This window comes from Schistocerca americana, chromosome 2, assembly GCF_021461395.2.
Source record: "Schistocerca americana isolate TAMUIC-IGC-003095 chromosome 2, iqSchAmer2.1, whole genome shotgun sequence".
Classification (NCBI taxonomy): Eukaryota; Metazoa; Arthropoda; class Insecta; order Orthoptera; family Acrididae; genus Schistocerca; species Schistocerca americana.
Genome location: NC_060120.1, coordinates 448414749 through 448438284, shown reverse-complemented (window position 1 = coordinate 448438284; position 23536 = coordinate 448414749). Strand labels below are relative to the sequence as shown.

Sequence of the window (23536 nt, the reverse complement as noted above, 5' to 3'; positions counted from 1 at the left end):
AGGCTTCTTCCATGTATACAACCTTCTTTTATTATTCTTGAACCAAGTGTTAGCTATGATTATGTTGTGTTTTGTGCAAAATTCTACCAGACGGCTTTCTCTTTCATTTCTTACCCCCAATCCATATTCACCTACTACGATTCCTTCTCTCCCTTTTCCTACTGACGAATTCCAGTCACCCATGACTATTAAATTTTCGTCTCCCTTCACTATCTGTATAATATCTTTGATTTCATCATACATTTCTTCAATTTCTTCGTCATCTGCAGAGCTGGTCGGCGTATAAACTTGTATTACTGTGGTAGGCGTGGGCTTCATATCTATCTTGGCCACAATAATGCGTTCACTATGCTGTTTGTAGTAGCTTACCCGCATTCCTATTTTCCTATTCATTATTAAACCTACTCCTGCATTACCCCTATTTGATTTTGCTTTTATAACCCTGTAGTCACCTGACCAGAAGTCTTGTCCCTCCTGCCACCGAACTTCACTAATTCCCACTATATCTAACTTTAACCTATCCATTTCCCTTTTAAAATTTTCTAACCTACCTGCCCGATTAAGGGATCTGAGATTCCACGCTCCGATCCGTAGAACGCCAGTTTTCTTTCTCCTGATAATGACATCCTCTTGAGTAGTCCCCGCCCGGAGATCCGAATGGGGGACTATTTTACCTCCGGAATATTTTACCCAAGAGGACGCTATCATCATTTAACCGTACAGTAAAGCTGCATGCCCTCGGGAAAAATTACGGCTGTAGTTTCCCCTTGCTTTCAGCCGTTCGCAGTACCAGCACAGCATAATATTGTCTGCAAAATCATTAGCATACGAAGTGAACACCAAGTCTCTCAACAAACTTTTTTGCGGCCCACCTGAAGTTACTTTTAATCCGACGATGACTCTTCATTCAAAATAACGTGCTTTGTATTCCCTACCACAAAAAAAAAAAAAAAAAAAAAAAAAAAAAAATCTAGTCACAGTTTCGCTTGGTAACCCATACGGTTGTACTTCTGATAATAAGCGCGGATGCGATACCGAGTCAAACGCTTTTTTGGAACTCGAAGAATACTGCGTCTACCTCACTGCCTTGCCATGGCTTTCAGTATGTCGTGTGGGTAAAGTACGAGTTGAGTTTCACATGATCGATGTTTCCGGATCCCATGCTAATTGGGATTGAGGTGGCCATTCTCTTCAGCGTATCTCACTCATTAAATTTGAGCTCAGAATACGTTCTAAGATGCCACAACATATTGGTTTCAAGAATGGACTGTAGTTTTGTGGATGACTTACGCTATCCTTCCTGTGGACGAGTGTGGCTAAAGTTTACTGCGGACTATTGGATACGGTTTTTTGTTCGAGGGATCTACAGTCGATCATGGTTTAAAGAAAGGGGGGAGGGGCTAATTTAGCCACGAATTCAGTATAGAATCTGATAAGAGTTTCTATCGGGGCGTGAGGATTTGTACAGTTATAACGATTTCAGCTGTTTGTCGACGCCACCGACACTACTATCTACTTCGCTAATCTTTGCAATGGTATGAGAATTGGACTGTGGCAATACTTCTTTATTTCTCCTTGTAATGGAACATTTGAAAAAAAGTGTTGAGAATTTATGCTTTTGCTTTGCTACCCTCAGTTTCATTTATGTCTCGGCCCTGAGTAGCTGAACACTGAGTTCGGTGCTATTAATAGCCTTTACAGACACCAGAATTTCTTTGGGTTTTGTAAAAGACGTTTCGAGAATATTCTGCCACTGTAGTCGCTGAAAGCTTCAAGCATTGCTCTTGCAACGGAACGCGTTTCATTCGACTCCTCTCTATCTGTAGTCGTCTGCTTTCTCATATACCTTTTACGCAGCAGTCTCATTTCAAAGAGTTTCTTTGCAGTGATTGTATACGGCGGAGTGTCCATCCCACCTATAACTGTTCTATTGAGTACATGTGCGCCCAAGCCCAGGGATAAGGGGAAGACTCCTCCTCCCCCCCCCCCCCCCCCTCTCCACTCCTTGATCCCAGAAAAATGAAAAAATATTGTGCAGCCACGTGTTTTTCTTTCAAGAAAAATGGTAACTTTAAAAAAAAAAAAAAACTTGAGCCGCTGTTCCTCTACATCTTCCAGTCGTGAGCTAAAAGTTTCAATTTCCTCATTGAGGCATGCCACTACTGCTTCTTTACCTAGTTCACCGAACATATGCATTTTTCTGTTTGATGTGGTTGCCCTTTGTACTTAGGTACAACTGCCACATGGTCACTGATGCCAGCTTCGATGCCGATATCCTCAAATAGGTCACATCTATTTGTCGTCATTGGATATAAATTATTTCTATCATCGGTGAGATTCCGAAACATCTGTTCTAGGTAGTTTTCAGGCAAGCCATTTAGTAATGTTTCGCATGATGTCTTGCCACACCCACCACTAACAGAACTGCAGTTATCACATTTAATTGCTGGGCGATTAAAGTTTCCTCCGACAATTATAGTGCGATTGGATGATGTAAACGTACTACCGAACTGTGGTTTTCTCTGAAGTTTTCGGTTACATCAGGAGGTGTGTCTGGTTATCGATAAAAGGATACAATTATAATTTTATCCGCAACCCTGATACTGAATCTTGCCCAAAAAGTCTCGCTTGTTGCTTCAGTTTCTATATCTGTACATTTGAGAGTGCCTATTGCGACAAATACGCTACCTCCATTTACCGTTAGTCTATTCCCACGGCATACGCTTAAATTTTCTCCAAAAAACTCACTACTGTCAACTTTGGGTTTTAACCAGCTTGCTGTACTTAGTATTATGTGTGCTTCACTGTATGTTATGTGCGCTTCAAACTCAGAATGCTGTATGTCTTATCGGAAGATAAAACACAGGATATCAATTACGACATAATCACATGATGCACAGCAGCTTGCACAGCCATTTATCTGCCGGTCACGGAATTTCTACACTTAACAGGGATACTTTTTTACTGAGTTAACATTTTCTTTAAAGTACTTTCTTTTTTTAAGAACATCTTCAGTGGAGATGAAAGAAGACTCTAATTTAAGTGTGATTATGAAACCGTATTGCTAGTCAAATAGTACGAAGGATATCTGTGCAAAAGCACAACTAAAACTCCAATTTTTACTGTCTAAATTAACTATCGTGTTGAAAACCTGGAAGATACCGTTAGTATATGTAATTTATCGTTGTTAAAATCCCTTTGGAATCAGAGTAACTGCCAGTGTAAAAGATAGTTACGAGACAACTTAGTGTATTTTTCAGGTTTCAGACTGAAATAAAAACGTGAATAACGCAACAGCTAACTGCAGATAGAAAAAGAGCGAAGTACACGTTGATTACCGTTAGAATAAAAACGTTACTTGTACGTGCATGGCCGTTACAGGGAAAAATAGCGTACTTTCAGCAGTATGAGACCTCCCCTCTCCTGATTATCTTGTCTCAGATCTCTCATAAAAGGTGTGGTAGTGAAAGCGACCCACTACTGACGGGCTTACACGTAGATAACAATTTTCCGTATTTGAACAAAGACTCTCCATAAGGCAGGAGCTGCCGCCTAAGCAGTAGCGCTTGCAGCGGTCGGTAAGGGAGTTACAGTCCGGGCGTCGGCCTCAGAGGAGAGTCATAGTTAGTTGTGCATTCGCCTTCAAACTGTCAAGCAGTGAGGTTGGGTGGACCCATTGACTGTCGCATGCTGTGGTTTTTGTGATTTCAGTCGACGTAGAAAACAGTTTATCTGCAAAACTATTGTGTTAAACATCTTTAGTGCGTGTGGATCGTGTTTTTCAGCATTACACGTAGCAATTTACTCGAGAAAACACAAACATGGCGGACAGTGATACGAAGCTAGACCGGTCGGACCCGGAATTGAAATACCTGTCTGTTGATAGAAATATGTTCAATGATCCAGCAACACAAGCAGAATGGACGCAAAAAAGATTAGTATGGGTTCCTCACGAAACGCACGGTTTTGTTGCTGCTGGCATAAAAGGGGAGAGAGGCGACGAAGTTGAAGTGGAAATACAAGACACCGGTAAACGTGTCTTGGTAGCGAAGGATGACATTCAGAAGATGAATCCTCCCAAATTCGACAAGGTTGAGGATATGGCAGAATTAACCTGTCTGAACGAAGCATCAGTGCTGCACAACCTGAAGGACAGATACTATTCCGGCCTCATTTATGTAAGTACTAACATTTTGCCTTTAACTACAGCTATTATTGCCCTCCAGTTTTTTAAGACATCATAAACATCAGTATTAATTTGTTATCTTTGATAAAAGACGGCAAGGGCATTGCTATATACTTCGGTATAGCACAATAAGTAGTGACTGGGTTTCAAATAACAATTCCCACGAAGCTGTAAAGTTGTACCTGTGGAGCAGGCTCCATATGCACCTGTTTAGGATTTGATAAAACGCCAATTTTCGAATTCAAAAACGTGCTCTGTTTTCATTATAGTCTGCAATCTTGGAATATTTGTGCAGATGGAACATAATCTCACTTCATTCTTATTCGCAGACACTAACCTTTATTTTTGTCTAAAATGTATAAAAAGTATAGATTACAAATGAATTATCCAGCTGGCAAAATTACCTGAATGTATCTCGTGCTTTGATAGATGACGTGAGAAGACAATCATGTCTTAGATCCTGATGGACAAGGAAATAGTTTTTTGCGTCTCCAACTGCACAAACGGCAGATTCTATGTTTACAGACATAATAATGTTTACTTCATAGTATATATAATTTCTTTGCAGCAGAGATGTGCAATATCGAAGCATCCTGATTAAAATTTTATCTCCATACAAATTTATGACAATAACTTCTGCCGTCGTAAGACAAGATTTCTGTTGTTGAATACTGTATTTATTGCTAAGTTAAGTATTTAACATAGTCTTTAAACATTTGCACGACTCATATAATATTAAAAACAAAAGTTATTGGTGGCATAGGATGAACATTGGCGACATCTAGCTGCTCTCCCCTCATTTGTTTATGTATTGTAAGCTGAATGAGATTAATATAGTGGTCAGTAGCGAAGGCTAATGTTAGGTAGCCCATTGTTTTTTAAGAATAGATGCAACAACACACACTTTGCTCTAGTGTATGCCACTTTATTTCTAAAGGAATTAAATAAATACTCCAGCGTTCTTATTTATAGAGGTTTCCTCAAAGGCGCGTGTCTCACAGATGATTTACAGCAGATCTTGAATGCCTACCTTTATTGTGCCGTACTTTAAGAGGACAGTGATTTAAGTTGCAGCTAACCACCTTTTTCATGTTTGATGTATTTCAGGGACTGCTACATGCTTAGTTTCTAAAGTTGTGTAATAGTAGACAAAAGTAAACAGTAGCATTTATTTTACGCTGTACTGAGGGATATTGCCTGTCTGTGATCTGGTACTTACATTGTGTATGGATTATAAGCAACTTTTACAACCTGCCAGCTAGGCAGAAGCTTCTGTAGGCAGCTTAATGATGTAAAATTGTTTTGCTCGTAAGATCACTAGACAGTAAAAACAGCAGCGTAGTAAAGGTTCGAGTGTTCAGTTTTGAAAAGACTACATTTACCAATGCATGTAAATAGTTAAATTTCACAAAATCGTAGAGTTCGTGCGCTGAATTATACGGTAGTATCTGACTGCCCACTGAAATGAATGACTCATGTTTATTTTGATTCTGATCTGTCATTATAAAGATTTTGGTAGGAGGAAGCTGATGATTCTTAAAGGGGCATCTTACTATATTATGTATAGATTTTTGTTCAGTTAGTGGAACGATTACCAACCACCTATGGTGACATAAAAATATGAGGAATATTGCCCCAAGTTTCAGAGTTTTATAAACTACGTTCTGGTTATTGAAGCTTATCTAAAACGTACTTGATGAAGATGTGATCGCTGTCATCTGCAGACGTGGGTAGGTTTTGTACTTAAGTTGCTATAACTGCCTATCCTGGCACTGTGTGTGTGCTGCCAGTATCTGTGCTGATAATAGCATTACATTGTTTCCAATAGAATTTGCTAAATGATTAGGTTGCCTTCATTGTTTCCACCGAATGATATGGGGAAGCGAAAGTACGGCTCGAGACGGAAGGTAGAATTCGGCTCTCCTCAATATTATATGATTGGCTTTTCATATTCTTGTGTAGAACTCGGCACTGGTTGTGACTTTCAACTGTGAAATTGTCCGGTAAAAATTGTTAGCGCACTGCAGCTGTTCGATGTTCTTGTGATCTTTGCTATTTACTACAGAGCCTAATATAATAATACCAAAGAAATCATATTCAAGGTGCTGTTACGTTGATTCCTTAGTGGTGTAATTGACTGTCGGAGAATTTACGTAACTTTTAAGTTAGTTATGTAGTGTGAGCGTTCCTCTCTTTCGCGCGTATTTTCAAGGCTGGATTTAGGAGGGGAAAAATCGAGCGTGGTTGTGCGGTTTTATAGAGGCAAAACTGTTAACAGAATATGATGTAGTTTTAATTAATTTGTCAATGGGTCATTCACGAGCACAAGTAACGTTGGACACGTACGTTGTTTCTGTTCTGGGTAATGGGATAAAGCTTATGGAGACATCAGAGCCTGGTGTTGGAATAACTTTTACTACTGCCGTGTAGGAGTACACGATTAGGACAGGACAGCAGTACGTGGTTGCCAGTCTGCAAAGCGCCCAGTGATGAAGTGCGAGCGTTGTGATCCAGGGGGAAAGGCGAGCACGCTGCCGGTGCGGGGACGACCTTAGGCCTGTTGCGCGTTGTCAGCGCCCCTGGTCCGGGACGAGCCATCAGCAGGCCCGTGGGCGCGGCCGACCGTGCCTCGAGTCTCTGCTCTCGACTGCGGGCGAAACGAGTAGCCGACTAGACGCTCGTTTGGCGGCGCGGGCCAAATAGCATGGCGCGCAGGCATTGCCGTGCCCCGCGTAATTGAGTTAGTGGCGCGCCGTAATTTGGCGGCAGCCGAGTCATCGCCGGCTTGAACGCCGTCCCGCCTCGCGACCAGCCGTTGCGCGATTAGGCAATGACGATTCTGTCTCCTACACGACTTTTTTTACATCAACTGTTCCTTGCTTATTGCTATTATATAAAATATGGGTAATAGTTATACAGGAGATCCACTCCCCGCCTTTCATTTTTCGTGTTCATGCTATGTATGTTCTAGTATGCATCAAATTACTAGTCGGAGGCTTGCCCATTACCAGTTATTGTTATTTTAATTTACCTTGCAGTTTTTACAACGAAAATTGCATTATGTATGGCAAGATTCATTAAATGTGACGCCAACTTAGGCAATAGGCTACCGTACAGTAGGTCTGTTACCACATTCTTTGATTCGCGTTCACACTCGTTTTGTTCTTCCAGGCTAACATAGCTCGGCCACGCTACAGAGTCAGTCAACACAGCCGGTGGAGTGGTCCACTACCACACTCAAGCACAAAATTAACTGAAGAAGCATTGTCATAAGTTTTTAATCTGTCATTGAAGGTCTGTCTTTATTTTTCCAGCGGTTTTTTAACGACTGTTTTCCATCTCTCTAACGGGACTTTGGAAGGTCTGCAAAATACCTTAAACAACTCTTATGGCATTGCTGGTTGGGAGACCCCTATGTGTAGTTTCAGCTACCAAGTAGGGATAGGTTGTCTTTCAGTGGCCTTACTCGCGGCGTGTGAGCCGTGTCTTTAGTAGTATATCTGTAGAGCGTAGGTCATCGCAATTGACGTATTGTGTGCGGTCATGTGTGTATTGTATGATGAGTGGAGAGAGACTGTGATACCCGATGCACATGCCAGTATCAGAAGCGCTTTCTTGAACTAGAAATATTTTCTAGCGACACATTTCTTTAGAAGTCGAATAGGGGTGAATAAGGTGGTTAGTGAAATAGTTATTGCATCATACCCGCTTACTAAAACGCCTTAGTCGTTTTTTCGTGATAAAAGGATTTATTTTTCTATAGCTAAATAATCATGAGTTTAATAAGCGCAGAAGTAGTTTTCATTTTTTGGCTTTCGCAAAGTCATAATGTGAATGTCTTTCACAACCCAAGAAACAATGAATTAGTAATGAACTTTGGAGTAGACGTTTCGTCCGCTGGTGCAGGCCTGTCGGTGTACGCCCCTTTGTGTGAGTGCTGGATGGTTTCTGCCGTTACTCTGTGAACCCACGTCTCATCCACAGTATCAAATCATGTTGGACTCTGAAACTGTCCGTAGGTTCTTTCTCGCATTTTGGACTCGCATTCGAGAGGAAGACGGTTTAAACCCGCGTCCGGCCATCCAGATTTCGGTTTTCCGTGACTTTCCTCAATCACCTCAGGCATATGCCGGGATGGTTCCTTTCAAAGGGCACGGCCTGTTTTCTTCCTCATCCTTCCCTGATCCGAGCTTTTGCTCCGTCTCTAATGACCTCGTTGTCGACGGGACGCTAATCTCCTCTTTTTCGCATTTGTTTCTGATTTACAGTCAAAAAATCTTGCACAATGTCCTCATGCTTAATTAATTCTGAAGATTAGTGTGCATGGTGGAAGTTACTTATTGTACAAGTCTCAGGGCACGAAATGGATTCCCAGTCAGGCATAGTTTTAACTTGCAAGATGATACGGAGAGCGAAGACGAATGAAGTAATAGATCATAATCCTTCTCTTGTCTGAGGCGAAAGAAGAAATTGGGAATATTAGAAAGGAAAAGGGATTGGTCAAAGATATTTGCATGTTGCATACAATGTGCTTCCTAAATGACACGCAGTTGAAGTGACAAACAGTATTCTTCCTCAGTGAGAATGCTGGAAAGTTTGCTTCAGTTTTCTGTTAGAAAAAACAAGAGGTAAAAATCCAACTAACCGAAATTCTTAGGTAAGAAAAATCATAAATATACCTCGTTTGACTCTGGAAATCATCTGCTCCTGCATTAGTCGGAGAAGTTTGCTAAGTCCGTCGTAGTACAATGTTAAAAAATTTGAGTGTAAATGAAAAGTAACTGATTGCTACTATGGTAGAGATTTATTTTTCTATTGGGAACATCTCGCGTTCCACAAGCAATACTATGTTAGTAGTAATGTAGTTGACCATAGGTGGTCCACACTCCACGTATCCACTTAGGTGAACTAAGAGATAAAGAAGACTGAAGCATGTTACTAACCCATCTTCACACCGATCTACTGGCACGTCATTGGTGAAAGAGTTGGAGTAAGATAAATAAAAAAAAAATGCTGTCCATCTTACTAGCATTGGAACCAGTAAACCATTTTACTTGCTACTTGACTAAATAATGTTGCCAACATACGTTGAATTATTAATTTAGTCACCGTTTGACTAGATTACTGGCTGGAGACTGGGTGCGATGTTCCTTGGGAGTCAAGTTGGTGCTCTGGCTGGTTAATTAGAGTGACACTGAAAGCTTGCATTGGCAAGTCAGTTTTGGTGATGCGTCACCGTTTTGTAGTAAGGTGTTAGCTATGAGTATAGAACCATCGACTCGACTTAGGAGTAGAAAATGATGCGAAACAGGCGACCACCGGCATCGCTGTCGCTTTCACACTGCGTCTAGAAGCTTCAAATGGAAATGTAATCGTTAAAGATCAGGCGGAGTGGGAAGACTTGAAATGACGGAGCTCATGAAATTTGTTGCCACATCAGGCGAAGTTGTGTCCGTGATCCAACAATTAGAATTTGATTTTAATCTCGTATAAATTTGTGCTGCGTCCACATTTTTCAAGCCTCGAATAATCGTCAGGGAAGTATTACGTGTTCATTAATAAATGGTCATATGGTGCTTAAGAACTGCTTGTTGAATTGATAGCATGCGTAATATCACCCTACTTCAAAACGAGCGGTTTCTCCCTTGGTCGATGCACAGCGGTGTGCCAGATTTCGTTGTCCGGCACAATAAAGGCCTCTCCTACTAAACTTGAAAGACGTGAAACGTGTAAAATGATACGGACAGTACGCTGAGTTCCTAATAATATAGTTCATCCTTAACAAAGAGAGGTGATGATCAGTAGTAGAAAAGGATCTCGTCTCGGTTAAATCAAAATTACTAGCGATACAAGTAGTACAAGAAGCTAAAAGATTCTTCTGCCTGGGAAGCAAACTGGCGCAAGCATAACGTTTTTCAACAATGGAGATCCTCTGATATCATTGTCGGCGATGAATTTTCCGGAAGTGAACGTCTGAAGCACAAAAATGAATGGAAATGTAGCGTGGATCATGGATAAACGAGAGAAAAAATTAGAATGGTTTGTAATGCGGCCGTATTTAAGGACAGTAAACATTAAGTACATAGTGAAGACGTCAGAGAAAGAAGAGGCGAGTAAAGAACTATAAGGTACGTCCTAACCAGAGAATGGTTTGTGGGACATTTGATATCACGTCTGGGAAAGCTGGGAATACCAGGCAAAGATCAGTCGTGAGACAAAAATGAAAATAATGAAAACTTACCTTCTGGGCCCCATACTTTTTTATAACTGCCTTCTCCATAATATATTGATCACTTTCAGGCCCAGCTAGGAAAACTGAAGAAGGGAACAAAAGTTAAGAAGAGCAATCTATGAGGTTATGAATGTGAACATTAGGAAGTTAGTTAATACCTAGCGCTGCAAAGCTCATTTTTGAAAGAAGTTTAGAATGCGATGCCAAACTATGAGAAATGTTAAAGTGATGTCATGAGGAAATGGGAATAGTAAATGAAACAAAGGCTGAAAGATATTCCGGTAGACTTATTGAATGACATAATTTTGTAAGAACTATTGCAAGATGAATGTGCTTATATGGAGCAAGGGTGTGTGGGAGTAGAGCGTACTGGTGGTTTAGTGGACAAATATCAGCTCATCGTTTATTAATAAAAACGATATCTGAACATCTCACTTCATTGTAAGAGCGATTTCACAATATCTGATCATAACAGTTTAATCTCCAGGTATATTTCATCACATGTGGCAATAAGGAAAATCTTTCATTTTACAACTGGAAGTAAATATTTGGCTGTAATCTTTCTGGCACGTCATAGAAAAACAACACACGGCCACATATATTCACTATTAAGGAACAGTCGTTCACCAGAAGTGATAACAGAAGTGTATGCTGATGATCAATTTCAGAATAAGGAACGTTATGACAAATAATTAAAAGTTCAGTAACAGCAACTTCGTAATCAGTAGTACTTCTTCCTTAAAACTCACGAAAGACATTTACAGATACTTCGCAATTGTTAGACACGGAACACTAAAAAGATACCTATTGAATGTAGATCATTTAGCTTGGCAGAGGTTGAACATTTCATATAACCTTGGCGCGACTGTCACAGTGAACCTTAAACAATGAAATGGTTGCAACATTAGATCAATAGCTTTCACATATGTCAAAGCACCTTCTGCAGAATCTCGGCGCTATCGGTGCAGCAAATATTTAAAAGGAATCAAATAGTGGCAAGGTTCACAAATTAATTTGTCAATAAAGCACCACAGCCCTTTACAGCACTTAAGAAACACAGTTACAGGCAAAGGTAAGCAAAAGACAAGCGAACTTAACAGTAATTTTATAACAGGGGACGACTAAGAGACAATCTTGGTATTCAAAACCTACCTCTCACTTATACTAGAGACTAATGCATTAGCATACGTAGTTTAACAAGGGCACAAGCTCGCGTGAGGCGGCAGCATTAACTCAACCCAGCGAATGATACTAATATGACGGAAGAGACAGTGACAACCACACTAATGGCCAAGTGTCGACTAAGCGACGTCACCCAAACGCTGATCAACGATGTCTGCCAAACAGCTTCACTCAAACACGGAGGAACCGTAATTTAGGTACCCGTCGACACACTGCCGTACCACCCTACAGCAGTAAAGCTAAATGGTATCTGCCATGTACGGTGAAGCTCTGTCAACAGCCGATAACTTAAGTTCCAGGAGGCACTGGCGTGGCGACTATTTATCAACTTGCAAAAACAGCTAAGCACTTACGCATCCATCCTTACCAGAACGGGACTGGCACAGCATCTAGACGTACACGGTAGATAGAAAGGGAAGCAGACAGCCAGCCTGCCCACGTCGCTCAGCGGTCGCACCTCCGTGACTGCGGTACGCACGCCGACCCACTCCAGCAGACAGTGCGTTCACTTCCTCGTTTCTCAGGCAGATTGCTCGCTGAGACTCAGCACGAGACGCTGCCGTACTTCCTCCTTGGCCACAGATAACACCGGTTAACGGCACTCGGGGCAAGGCATCTATGGCATCGATAACCATAGACGTTGTTGGAACACTTCAATAAAGGCTGAAATGCGCTGTCAGTGATCAACGACTCCTAAGACATCATGGCTTCGATTGTGAAAGATTAATTACAGCATATTGTGCAGGATGACGGTCGCAGCAAGTTTGGTTTCTCAATATCAAATTATTCTCATGATATATATTGACATGGTAAAGATCATTGGATAGTGATATGCTCATTTATAGCTGGCGGTAGTATGGCGTACACAAGATAGAAAAGAGCAGTGCACTGGCGGACATACCATTTGTACTCGGATGATTTATGTGAAACGGTTTCCGACGTGTTTGTGACCGCACGACGAGAATTAAGACTTCAGATTGGTAGTTGGAGCTAGACGCATGGGAATTCGAGTTCGGAAATCGTTGGACAATTAGATATTCGTGACCCACTGTGTCAAGATGGCCGAATTTATCAAATTTCAGGTATTACCTCTCACCACGGACAACGCAGTGGCCGACGTCCTTCACTTAGAACAGCGGCGTTTACGTAAGTTGTCAGTGCTAACAGACAAGCAGCACTGCGGGAAATTACCGCAGAAATCAATTTGGGAATTCAGGACAGTGCCGCGAAACTTGGTGTTAATTGTCTAAGGCAGCAGACGGCCGATGCGAATGCTTTTTCTAACAGCACGACCTCGCCCGTAGAGCCGCTCCTTGGCTCGTGACCATATCGGTTGGGCCCTAGACGACTGGATAACCGTGGCCTGGTCAGAGCAGTAAAGATTTCAGTTTGTAAGAGGTGATGGTAGGGTTCGATTGTGTCGCAGGCCCCACGAAGCCATGAACCCGTTCAACAAAGTGCTGTGCATACTGGTGGCGGTTCGATAATAGCGTGGGCTGTGTTTACATGGAATGGACTGGGTTCTCTGGTTCAACTGAACCGATCATTGACTGGAAATGATTATTCGGCTGCTTGGAGACAATTTGCAACCATTCATGTACTCAGCGTTCCCAAACAACGATGGAATTTTTATGACGATACGCCATGTCGCCGCAACGCAATTGTTCGAGGTTGGTTAGAAGAACATTGTGGACAATTCGAGTGAATGATTTGGCCGACCAGATAGCTCGACTTGATTCCCATCGAACATTTATGGGACATAATCGAGAGGTCAGTTCGTGCTCAAAGTTCTGCACCGGCAACACTGTTGCAATTATGGATGGTTGTAGAAGCAGCTTGGCTGAATATTTGTGCAGAGGACTGCCATACGACTTGTTGAGTCCATGCCTCGACGAGCTGCTGCATTACGCTGAGGAAACACGTCATTAGGAGGCGTCCCATGATTTTTGTCACCTGTGAAGAACGAGGCGGAGATAGACTTTAAATGGAAAAACATGCTGCTGGATTGCATCCTCTCTTAGAGTTGCGCAGCAGGTGGCCAGGCATGTAGGGTGGTTGCAGCAGGTGAGTGCGGGCAGACAGTGGCGACTGGCGTCGTTCTGGGCGCCGGCTGTATTTTTAGGCGGCATAGCGCGCAGCGGCGCGCCGCCCTGCACCCAAGATAGCGGCGGGCCCCTCCCCGGCCACCACTACTACACCCTTTCCGTAATCCCACAGTTACCACCAACATCGGCCGTCGCTGCCCATTCTAGTTGTCATGAAGAAGCAAAAGGAAGCTTCATCCAAACCGAGGCTGCATTAAGTGAATCAGAACCAGAGCGGATGGTGAGGGTGGCGGGAAATGAGTTGTCTGTGACAGAAAATAGCAAGAGGCAAAGTCAAACAATCGTCAGTGTGTATAAAATCAGCAGCTTATGTCCCCGCCGGCCAACTACTATGAAATTGCGTGGCCATTTAAACAACTAACTCTACAGATCAGTCCTGTGCAACTGCATCAAGCACAGACCGAAGGTTTCAGAGATCACAGTCCGTGACTGTGGCGCTGTGCTGTGTAGTTACGAAACTACATTGTGGAGGAATACTCCGTGTAGTTTCCATGAGCCGCGGGGATGGAGCTATGGTGGGGAGGTTGGAGCTGATAGGCAGTTAGCTCCACTATTGCAGGAGCACAGTCTACCAACAAAGGAGAGTCATTAAATAAAGATGTTAGTGAATAGTTCTTTTGGTGTTACAGTAGTAAGCATAGTACGAGGAATGTCTGAAGTAAGTACCGTTTTGGAGAAACACTTTTTTCAAATAAAAATTTACGTTTGCAAGAAGAGCGTTTCTTAAACTATTTTTTCCATAGTTACTACCATTGTTCAGACATTGTACGGGAATGCACATAATGGATGTAAGAGTGCAGGTTGTTGACGCAGGTTTGGGTCTGGCCGTGAGTCGTGCTCGGATACCGTAGTGGTTCGGCGACCGCTCACCATAAGCGGGAGATCCGGGTTAGAGTCCCGGTTGGGCACAAATTTTCTTGTCATTCATTATATAGTTGATGGTTGTCCATATTCGCAACTGCGAATGTATTTCATAACGACTGTCGTGTATCGTACTCCTGAACAACTCACTCAGTGCAGTATCAAATAAATTTTGGCTTGAAAAATGTTTTATGAGTATTACTATTGACAACAAGCATGGGCACAGAATACAAATGAGCCTAAATGCACTGACCAAGTGAATTTTACGTATATTCTAGACAAATAAACAAAGAGTCATGGTTCGCCGTGGTTCACAGTTACCACAAATGAAAACAGAGACTGTGACTTAATTGGATTTTACTAGCATTTTCAAGATGACCCGAAGCTGAAATCTGGCAATACATGGGCTGAAGAAAGAAAAATCATCTACCAGGAAACTAATAAGACAGTATTAGGTGCAAGCTATACCTCAGAAATACGCGACTGAAATAACGTTGTCCACACATGGTCGAAACGAAGTAAGAAGAAGAAGACGGAAGACACCGAAATATTTAATGTAACTACCACATTATACCATTTACATGTGTAAACACACAGAACAATAGTTAGCTAGAAATTGATATTGAGTAAAGTATACTTTGTTTCGCAGTACGACCGCAGGCTGCAACAGCAAATAAGCGAGTTAGTACCTCTTCAGGTCTGTTAGACAATCGTAGCTCTTCTCCAGACAGGTAACTTTACATCGTTGTACATTCAGGGTAAGTGAGGACAGTCGTGTATCTGGCGAGTGGTTCCATCCCGATGGCTGGTTGAGAGATGTTGGTGCCTGGCGAGCGTGGAGAGTTGACAGTCCGTCGCACCTGACATCGCGCCCGTCTCCGTCCTCTGGCCGCTGGAACCTTGGGGCTGGAGTGCTAGGTCTGGTGGAGGGGGGGGAGAGCAGAAGAGACTCGCGCCAAAAATGAAGCGGATGTTTGTCTTGGCGCCAGCGACTCCACTCCCGAGAAGTACTCTTCACTAAACCGTCACCGCCAGCCGTCAATAAAACAGTATAATATGCGTAAACAACGAGGAATAGTGAGAGAGACTGCTTTAACTCTTTGGGTAAACTTAGACAATTTTCTGTCGTCTTTCTCAAACTAATGAGTTTTAGGGTTAGAGATGATTTCTAGAAATGATACAAATACAGCAGACACAATGAAATCGAGTTACTCCTTCATCAAAACATATCACAGACGGATTTTGGAGGTTTAGTATTGGACCGTGCTACGCAATGTGGGTAACAAATAACCCCGCGATGTGGTCTCCATCCGTCAGGCGCCATTCAGGTGATGTAAATTGCTGTCCACAGCCACAGTTCTGTGGGCGGCAGACGGCAATCTCACACTGGTGCCAATTCCTGACTCAACCTTATGTGATACAGGAAAGGGAAACTTATTTCTTGAATAAATGTTGCTCGGTTTTCTTATCATGTGATTTATTTGTGCACTCAGAACTGTCAACGACTTCCTCCGTTATCGTTAAAGAGTTAACTATGGCACTACTAGGCCATCTGGTACTTTTGTATATGTTGTTGTGGTCTTCAGTCCTGAGACTGGTTTGATGCAGTCCTCCATGCTACTCTATCCTGTGCAAGCTTCTTCATCTCGCAGTACCTACTGCAGTTTACATCCTTCTGAATCTGCTTATTGTATTCATCTCTTTGTCTCCCTCTGCGATTTTTACCCTCCACGCTGCCCTCCAACGCTAAATTTGTGATCCCTTGATGCCTCAAAACATGTCCTACCAACCGATCCCTTCTTCTAGTCAAGTTGTGCCACAAACTTCTCTTCTCCCCAATCCTACTCAATACCTCCTCATTAGTTACGTGATCTACCCACCTTATCTTCAGCATTCTTCTGTAGCACCACATTTCGAAAGCTTCTATTCTCTTCTTGTCCATACTATTTATCGTCCATGTTTCACTTCCATACATGGCTACACTCCATACAAATACTTTCAGAAACGACTTCCAGACACTTAAATCTATACTCGATGTTAACAAATTTCTCTTCTTCAAAAACGCTTTCCTTGCCATTTTATATCCTCTCTACTTCGACCATCATCAGTTATTTTGCTCCCCAAATAACAAAACTCCTTCACTACTTCAAGTGTCTCATTTCCTAATCTAACTCCCACAGCATCACCTGATTTATTTCGACTACATTCCATTATCCTCGTTTTGCTTTTGTTGATGTTCATTATATACCCTCCTTTCAAGACACTGTCCATTCCGTTCAACTGCTCTTCCAAGTCCTTAGCTGTCTCTGACAAAATTACAGTGTCATCGGCAAACCTCAAAGTTTTTATTTCTTCTCCCTGGGTTTTAATACCTACTCCGAACTTTTCTTTTGTTTCCTTTATTGCTTGCTCAATATACAGATTGAATAAAATCGGGGATAGGCTACAACCCAGTCTCACTCCCTTCCCAACCACTGCTTTTCTTTCACGTCTCTCGACTCATAACTGCCATCTGGTTTGTGCACAAATTGTAAATAGCCTTTCGCACTCTGTATTTTACCCCTGCCACCTTTAGAATTTGAAAGAAAGTATTCCAGTCAACATTGTCAAAAGCTTTCTCTGAGTCTACAAATACTAGAAACGTAGGTTTGCCTTTCCTTAATCTTTCTTCTAAGATAAGTCATAAGGTTAGTATTGCCTCACGTGTTCCAACATTTCTACGGAATCCAAACTGATCTTCCCCGAGGTCGGCTTCTACCAGTTTTTCCATTCGTCTGTAAAGAATTCCTGTTAGTAAAACAATAGTAGCGATGCTGTTTCCAGTAGCTGGTAGATAACAGCGTACTTCTCTGTAGCTTTCATTTCCACATTGCGGTGGAATTTCCAGCATCTTCTGACCTCTGTAGCTTCTTTAGCGACGCAAAGCTGTATAGCAGGTACATGGGTGGGATAATACTTCCGTTTCATAAAGCGTAATCGGACGTTTCAGAGCCTGTGGACGGCAATACGGAATTTGCCAAACATACTTTTGTATTTGATGAACGAAGCTGGTTGAGAACAGCATGTGCAGCAACTACTAATGCAACCGACGCAGCCACTACACCCCTAGTGGTACTTGGAAAACGTGCGCTGCATGCTGAAAGGCTGCAGGAAAATAAGCAGAATTAACTTACCGTGGAACGGAATCAGCATCGCTACTAACATACATCAACGGAACCTCTTGTAGCACAATGAAGTTCCCTGATTTTGTGACGTCTCCATAATATAATTTGTCAAGCACTTATCCGAGAGCATCATCACGGAAAACTACGTGCTTAACTTAATTTTTAATAATCGTTCATTCGTTCATAACATAGCAAGGGCATTGATAGCCAGAGTTGTGCACTCCGTAAATACCACCACCATCTTTCTTCTGGTCGCTTCACTAATCGTTATTGGAACTTAATAAAGTGGTCGAAATGCGTCTCTCCATACGTGATGAACTTCGCTAGTCTCTAAGCGGAATAATGGATGTAATGGATCATATCTGTATAACTTTTGGTCGCTTGACGTCCGTCCTTATCACGATTTTGGTATCTCTGCAGAACAGTGCCTGCTGACACATTCACTTAACCATCTCCTCCACTTAAGTCGGGCGGCTTCTACAAAGACTTAGCAGCTGGAGATATTTCGATGCTACAGAATTCAGTAAGCTGCAGTATCGGGCACTCGGCTGTACACGTGAGCTGGAGGGAGGGTGGGTGGTGATGTGTCGGGTGTCTGGTTACGCCGGCCCCCTGGCTGGGTGCGGCGCTGTTTGTACAGTGCGCGGTGACGTCAGCGCCTCCGCGGCCACGTCAGGCTCACCCGGCAGACCTCAGCGGATTCCGCGCTCCGCTCGTTCGTCCGGCCGTTATTTCGTTGCACTTTCTTCACTGGGCACAAGGCGTTGGAATGCAAATGTTTACACGTTTCGCCATTCAACTGACGTCTGGCAGAAGTACGAGGGTCAGCGTCGCACCGCTGGTATTCCGTAAGGCCGTTACTACCGGACTTCGGCCTGCCTGCTTTCAGTGATGTCACAGCTGAATTAGCTGTCCAACCGCAAATCAAGTCTTATATCTCGATTAATGGCAATAAGGGGAAGACGAGAGAGATTACAGATAGTAAGGAGGCGACGCCACTTTTACACCCCCATCCTAGCCCCCACCCCACCCTCAATTGTGGTACGAATTACCCTCCGCCGTGCACAGAGTTTACTTTTAAGTGGAAAACTGGAGGGAGCAGCTCATAGCATCCGTTCGAAGTAATGTCCGCCAGTCTCAATGCATATTCAACATAGCCGGCCGAAGTGGCCGTGCGGTTAAAGGCGCTGCAGTCTGGAACCGCAAGACCGCTACGGTCGCAGGTTCGAATCCTGCCTCGGGCATGGATGTTTGTGATGTCCTTAGGTTAGTTAGGTTTAACTAGTTCTAAGTTGGTTCAAATGGCTCTGAGCACTATGGGACTTAACATCTTAGGTCATCAGTCCCCTAGAACTTAGAACTACTTAAACCTAACTAACCTAAGGACATCACACACATCCATGCCCGAGGCAGGATTCGAACCTGCGACCGTAGCAGTCACGCGGTTCCGGACTGCAGCGCCTAGAACCGCAAGACCACCGCGGCCGGCTAGTTCTAAGTTCTAGGGGACTAATGACCTCAGCAGTTGAGTCCCATAGTGCTCAGAGCCATATTCAACATAATTTACTGACAGAACTGAACACATGGTATAGAATCACTTGCACACACTGCTTACGACAGCTCTGTAATTGCTGTTTCAGAAGTACCCTCCACGTCGTACTCGTTGAAGTCTAAATTTTACGGGAAAATAGACAGGGCTTACTGATGAATCTGCTCTCACATGGTACTTCTTCATTCCAATTTTGCTGTCAAGTGGTGTCTGGGGTTCCCAAAGAAAATGTTAAAGGTCCTCGATGTCCTTAAGAAATTCAAGAGATTTAGAGACAATCTGAGCAGCCCTCTTGAATAGTTTGTAGATCATGCTGTAGTTCAACTTCTAGTAAGGGTACTGGAACATTTAAACGAAGTCCAAAATGGCTTGTACAAGGTATCTGTTGCGCGAAAAATGGCAGTTGACCCCGAACAGTAAACAATGTGATGTTCTCTGCATGGGTAGATTTAGATTATACGATAAATAACAGAAATGTAAAGGTTGCCGATTCAACTACATACCTGGAGATTACAGCCACGAACAGCTGAAACTGGTACCATCGCAAAATGTGAGGAAGGCGAACAAAAAAGAAACAGATCTACTAAACTGACTGCGTACAGTACACTTGTCCGTCCTCTATTAGGGTATTGCTGTGCAGAGGGCAGTGTTCAAAGAATGTTTTTCATTGCGTCGAGATCTTTTCATGAAATTTCGCTCATCAGCTTTCTCCTCTGAACGAGAAGATATTTTGTTGACGCCAACCTACATAGGGAGAAATGACCATTGTAAAAATAAAGCGAGAGAGAGAGAGAGAGAGAGAGAGAGAGAGAGAGAGAGAGAGAGAGAGAGAGAGAGAGAGATATGACAGGTCGCACGGAAGGGTTTGGATATTTATTTTTGCCACATGCTATTAGAGAGCGGGATGGTCGATAAAACTCAGGAAGTGATTCTGAGAACCCTTGCCAAGCAATAAGTGTGAATTTTAGAGTAGTCATGTAGATATAGAAGTGCGAAAATTTTTTTGCGTAGAATTATGGCCAGCCCTCTGCGGCTTGGCCGACGCAGGCTCTTGGAAGTTCCTTTCAACGGGGCAATAATGTTTCTAGTTATCGTGTCGCCCTTAGCAAAGCTTTTAACTTTTTCGGCTTCCACGGCACTATATCATGTTGGATTTTATATTTACTGCGTACCTGCACGTTCTTCTAATTTGCACTTTCATATTAAACCTTGCGGCGCATGATTTTCACTGCTCATGACAGCTTTTAATGGTCACTTCACTGGCGTTTGAGTCAGTCATGAGGGAGTGCCCACTGCTGCGGACTGTGTGCATTTACAGCATCAGGACGATTGAAAACGCCAAAGTAGCGACCATTAACAGCTGACCACTGTAGGGTTAAGTTGTCTACGCACGTAACTGAAAATTTGAGGAACATACGTGACCAGCAATTTTGTACAACCATGAACAAAACCCCTTCGCCTCCTGCACAGCCATAAATTTGTGCTTTGAATATCCGGAGCTCGGACGACGACCATTCGTTTGTTTTGTCCACATTTGCTGTCGTGATGCGGAAAAAGAAACGAAAGAGAAAATTTGGTATGCGGTGCAGACTGGAAAATGTTTTTAGTGTGATTTTTCACGTTCATTTACTCTGTATGTTGAGGATATGTTCACTTGGTTGGTATTATTACTTCACAATCAATGCAGAAACATATTTGAAAATCCTGTTACTCTTAATAGCGATGATGAAAAAAGGGAACAGTTATAAGAGAAACCGTAGCATCACAAAACACTATCAGCAATACCTGCATTTTCTCGCGACCTGAAGTGACTTGATATGCATCTGTACACACCTGTAGTAATCACGTGTTGACTTGTGTATCCTACTTCATTCTGCTCCAGAGTAATAAACAGCTTCAATTTTTTCCCCCTCTGACAGTTCTAAGACCTATATATAGGAAGCTTCGGGTTACAGGAAGTGTTATGAAACATTTTGGTGATGCACGCTACGGAGTTTCAGAAGAGACAGTGTAGGACATCAGACAAACGTTTCTCAGTAGTCCACGTAAGTCAATTCTTCAAGCATCTAGGCAACTTGGTGTACCTCGATCAACATTGCATCGTGTAGTTCACCAGCGTCTTTGTATGTGTGCTTACAAAGTGCAAATTCTGCAACATCTGACGCCGAACGACAAACCACGCCGACGACAATTTGCTGCGGATATGCTGCAGCGTATTATACGGATGCCAGCTTCCTGGAAAGATCTTTATTCTCAGATGAGGCAACATTTCATCTATCAGGAAGGGTTAATAGGCAAAATGTTCGGATTTGGGGTTCCGAAAATCCGCACGTTGTCATTGAACATGTTCGTAATAGCCCTAAATTAAATGTCTGGTGTGGGCTAATGCACGACAGGATTGTTGGACCGTTCTTCTTTGCGGAACAAACAGTGAATGGGTCAATGTATCTGGGCATGTTGGAGCAGTTTGTGTACACGCAGATAATACTTGCAACTCAACATCATTTTTCAATAAGATGCAGCTCCACCGCTTTGGTCAAGGGCTGTTCGCAATTTCCTGGCTAGAAAATTTTCCAATCGTTGGATCGGACGCGTAGGACCCATTGCGTGGCCACTACGTTCATCCGACATTACGCCACTTGATTTCTTCATGCGGGGACTCGTGAAGGACCGCGTGTATGCGACCAAAGTGAACGATATTACTACGTTGCGACATCGTATCACTAATGCGATTGCAACTATAACTGAGGAAATGTTACAAAAAACTTGGCAAGAAATTGAATACAGACACTCTATTCTTCGCGATACAAATGGTTCACATGTGGAGGTGTATTGGTGATAAATAAATTCTTTGAGACGCTCTACAACGTGGTGCATTTTTCACTGTCGTATCTGCTGTGGTTCTTTTCCCTGAGTCTTTGAAATCAGGGAGTTTTGAGTGGGACACCCTGTGCTTTGCACGACTCTTCCTGGAACTTTCTCTGTAAACTCCCTTGTAGCGTTTGTGGCTGTAGTTTGTTGAGCATCTGTGTAACGCTCTCACCGACTAAACGGCGGCGTGACCAGATGCGCCGCTCTTGTTGCATCCTCTCTTACATTAATCCAACTTCGTAAGGGTTCCAGAGCGATGTAGCTACTCAAGAATCGTTCCAACATGTGTTCCGTGAGACACTTCTTTCGTCTTCGAGTTAAATTTCCTTAAGATTCTTCCAATAATTCTCGGCCTGGCATCCAATTTCCCTACGATTAGTTTTGTATGAGCATTCCACTTCTAGTAGTCCTTGTGGTTATTCCTAGGTATTTAACGCCTGTTACTATTTCTTGTGGTACGTCTCCAATAGCTATTTGCGTAGACAGCTTAATGTAAAATTGTGTGAAACAGTTCGGCAAAGCAGACTGTCTACGGCGGCAGCTGAAGAGAAAATGACCTTGCGGCAGAAGTGACAACCGTTGTCGTCGCAGAAGTTTCAACGGCAGCTACTAGGGAGCGCGTGTGTGTACTGCGAGGTGTGCGCCGTGTTGGGGAATGCTGCTAGAGCCTGCACGCTAGCCACGGGTGGGCCTCATTGAGACAGGCACGTTCTGTTCCGTTCTTTTCGGTGCGGTCTGGCCTCACGCGGCACAGGGCGCGCCTTGTGCAACGGCGCAGGACGCGGCCATATTGGGACAGTTGGGCCATCCCGTTCTAGTTGAAGGCGGCGGCGCGTTTGCATAAGGGGCCCTCGCTTTCCCCGCCCGCTAAGGAAATGCTGCGCGACCTACTTGGCCGCGGGCAGCTCTGCTCCCGGATCACGCCTCCCTCGGTCTCCCTGATCCCAGCGCCATGTCTGACAGCACGTTTTGTCGGAGTTACGTACTGGAGGCGTCCTTGAAGCGCATACCTTCCACCAACGAACAGGGCAGCCATGGCACTGCACTAGACTACTTCTTCTACAGACTTTACTCACGTAAAGCAAGAGCTCTCCTCCTCCATCTACCCTTCACAGAGCGAAGTGGCGTATTGGTTAGGGTACTGAACTATTATCCACAAGGATACCGGTAAAGTAACCGCCCGACCGTCACGATTTAGGTGTTCTGACGAATCTTCAGGAAATTTAAGTCATCCAAGAAAGAAATAGGTTCATAAAACTCATTCGACAGATTCTTTAGCGTTACTCGTGAGTCTGGTGCTCTCCGTAGGATGGATTAATAGAAAAGACAGGAGATAATATGAAGATCAGAGTGTTTCGTCAGCGGATTGTTTAGCAAGCGCGAGCC

The 23536-nt window shown here is 43.3% G+C and overlaps 1 protein-coding gene across 3 annotated transcripts in view; it reads left to right on the top strand.

The window, feature by feature from the left end:
• Positions 1-3630: 3630 nt before the first annotated feature.
• Positions 3631-23536, top strand: part of LOC124595676 (myosin heavy chain, non-muscle) — a 280898-nt gene continuing 260992 nt past the window's right edge. For 2 of the 3 annotated variants that reach the window (XM_047134535.1, XM_047134534.1), the window contains exon 1: positions 3633-4178. In XM_047134535.1, the coding sequence (XP_046990491.1) occupies positions 3822-4178 (357 nt within the window). In that variant the 5' untranslated portion in view covers positions 3633-3821. Of the gene's footprint in view, positions 4179-23536 lie in introns of all 3 variants that reach the window. The other variant, XM_047134536.1, reaches the window with a different exon arrangement.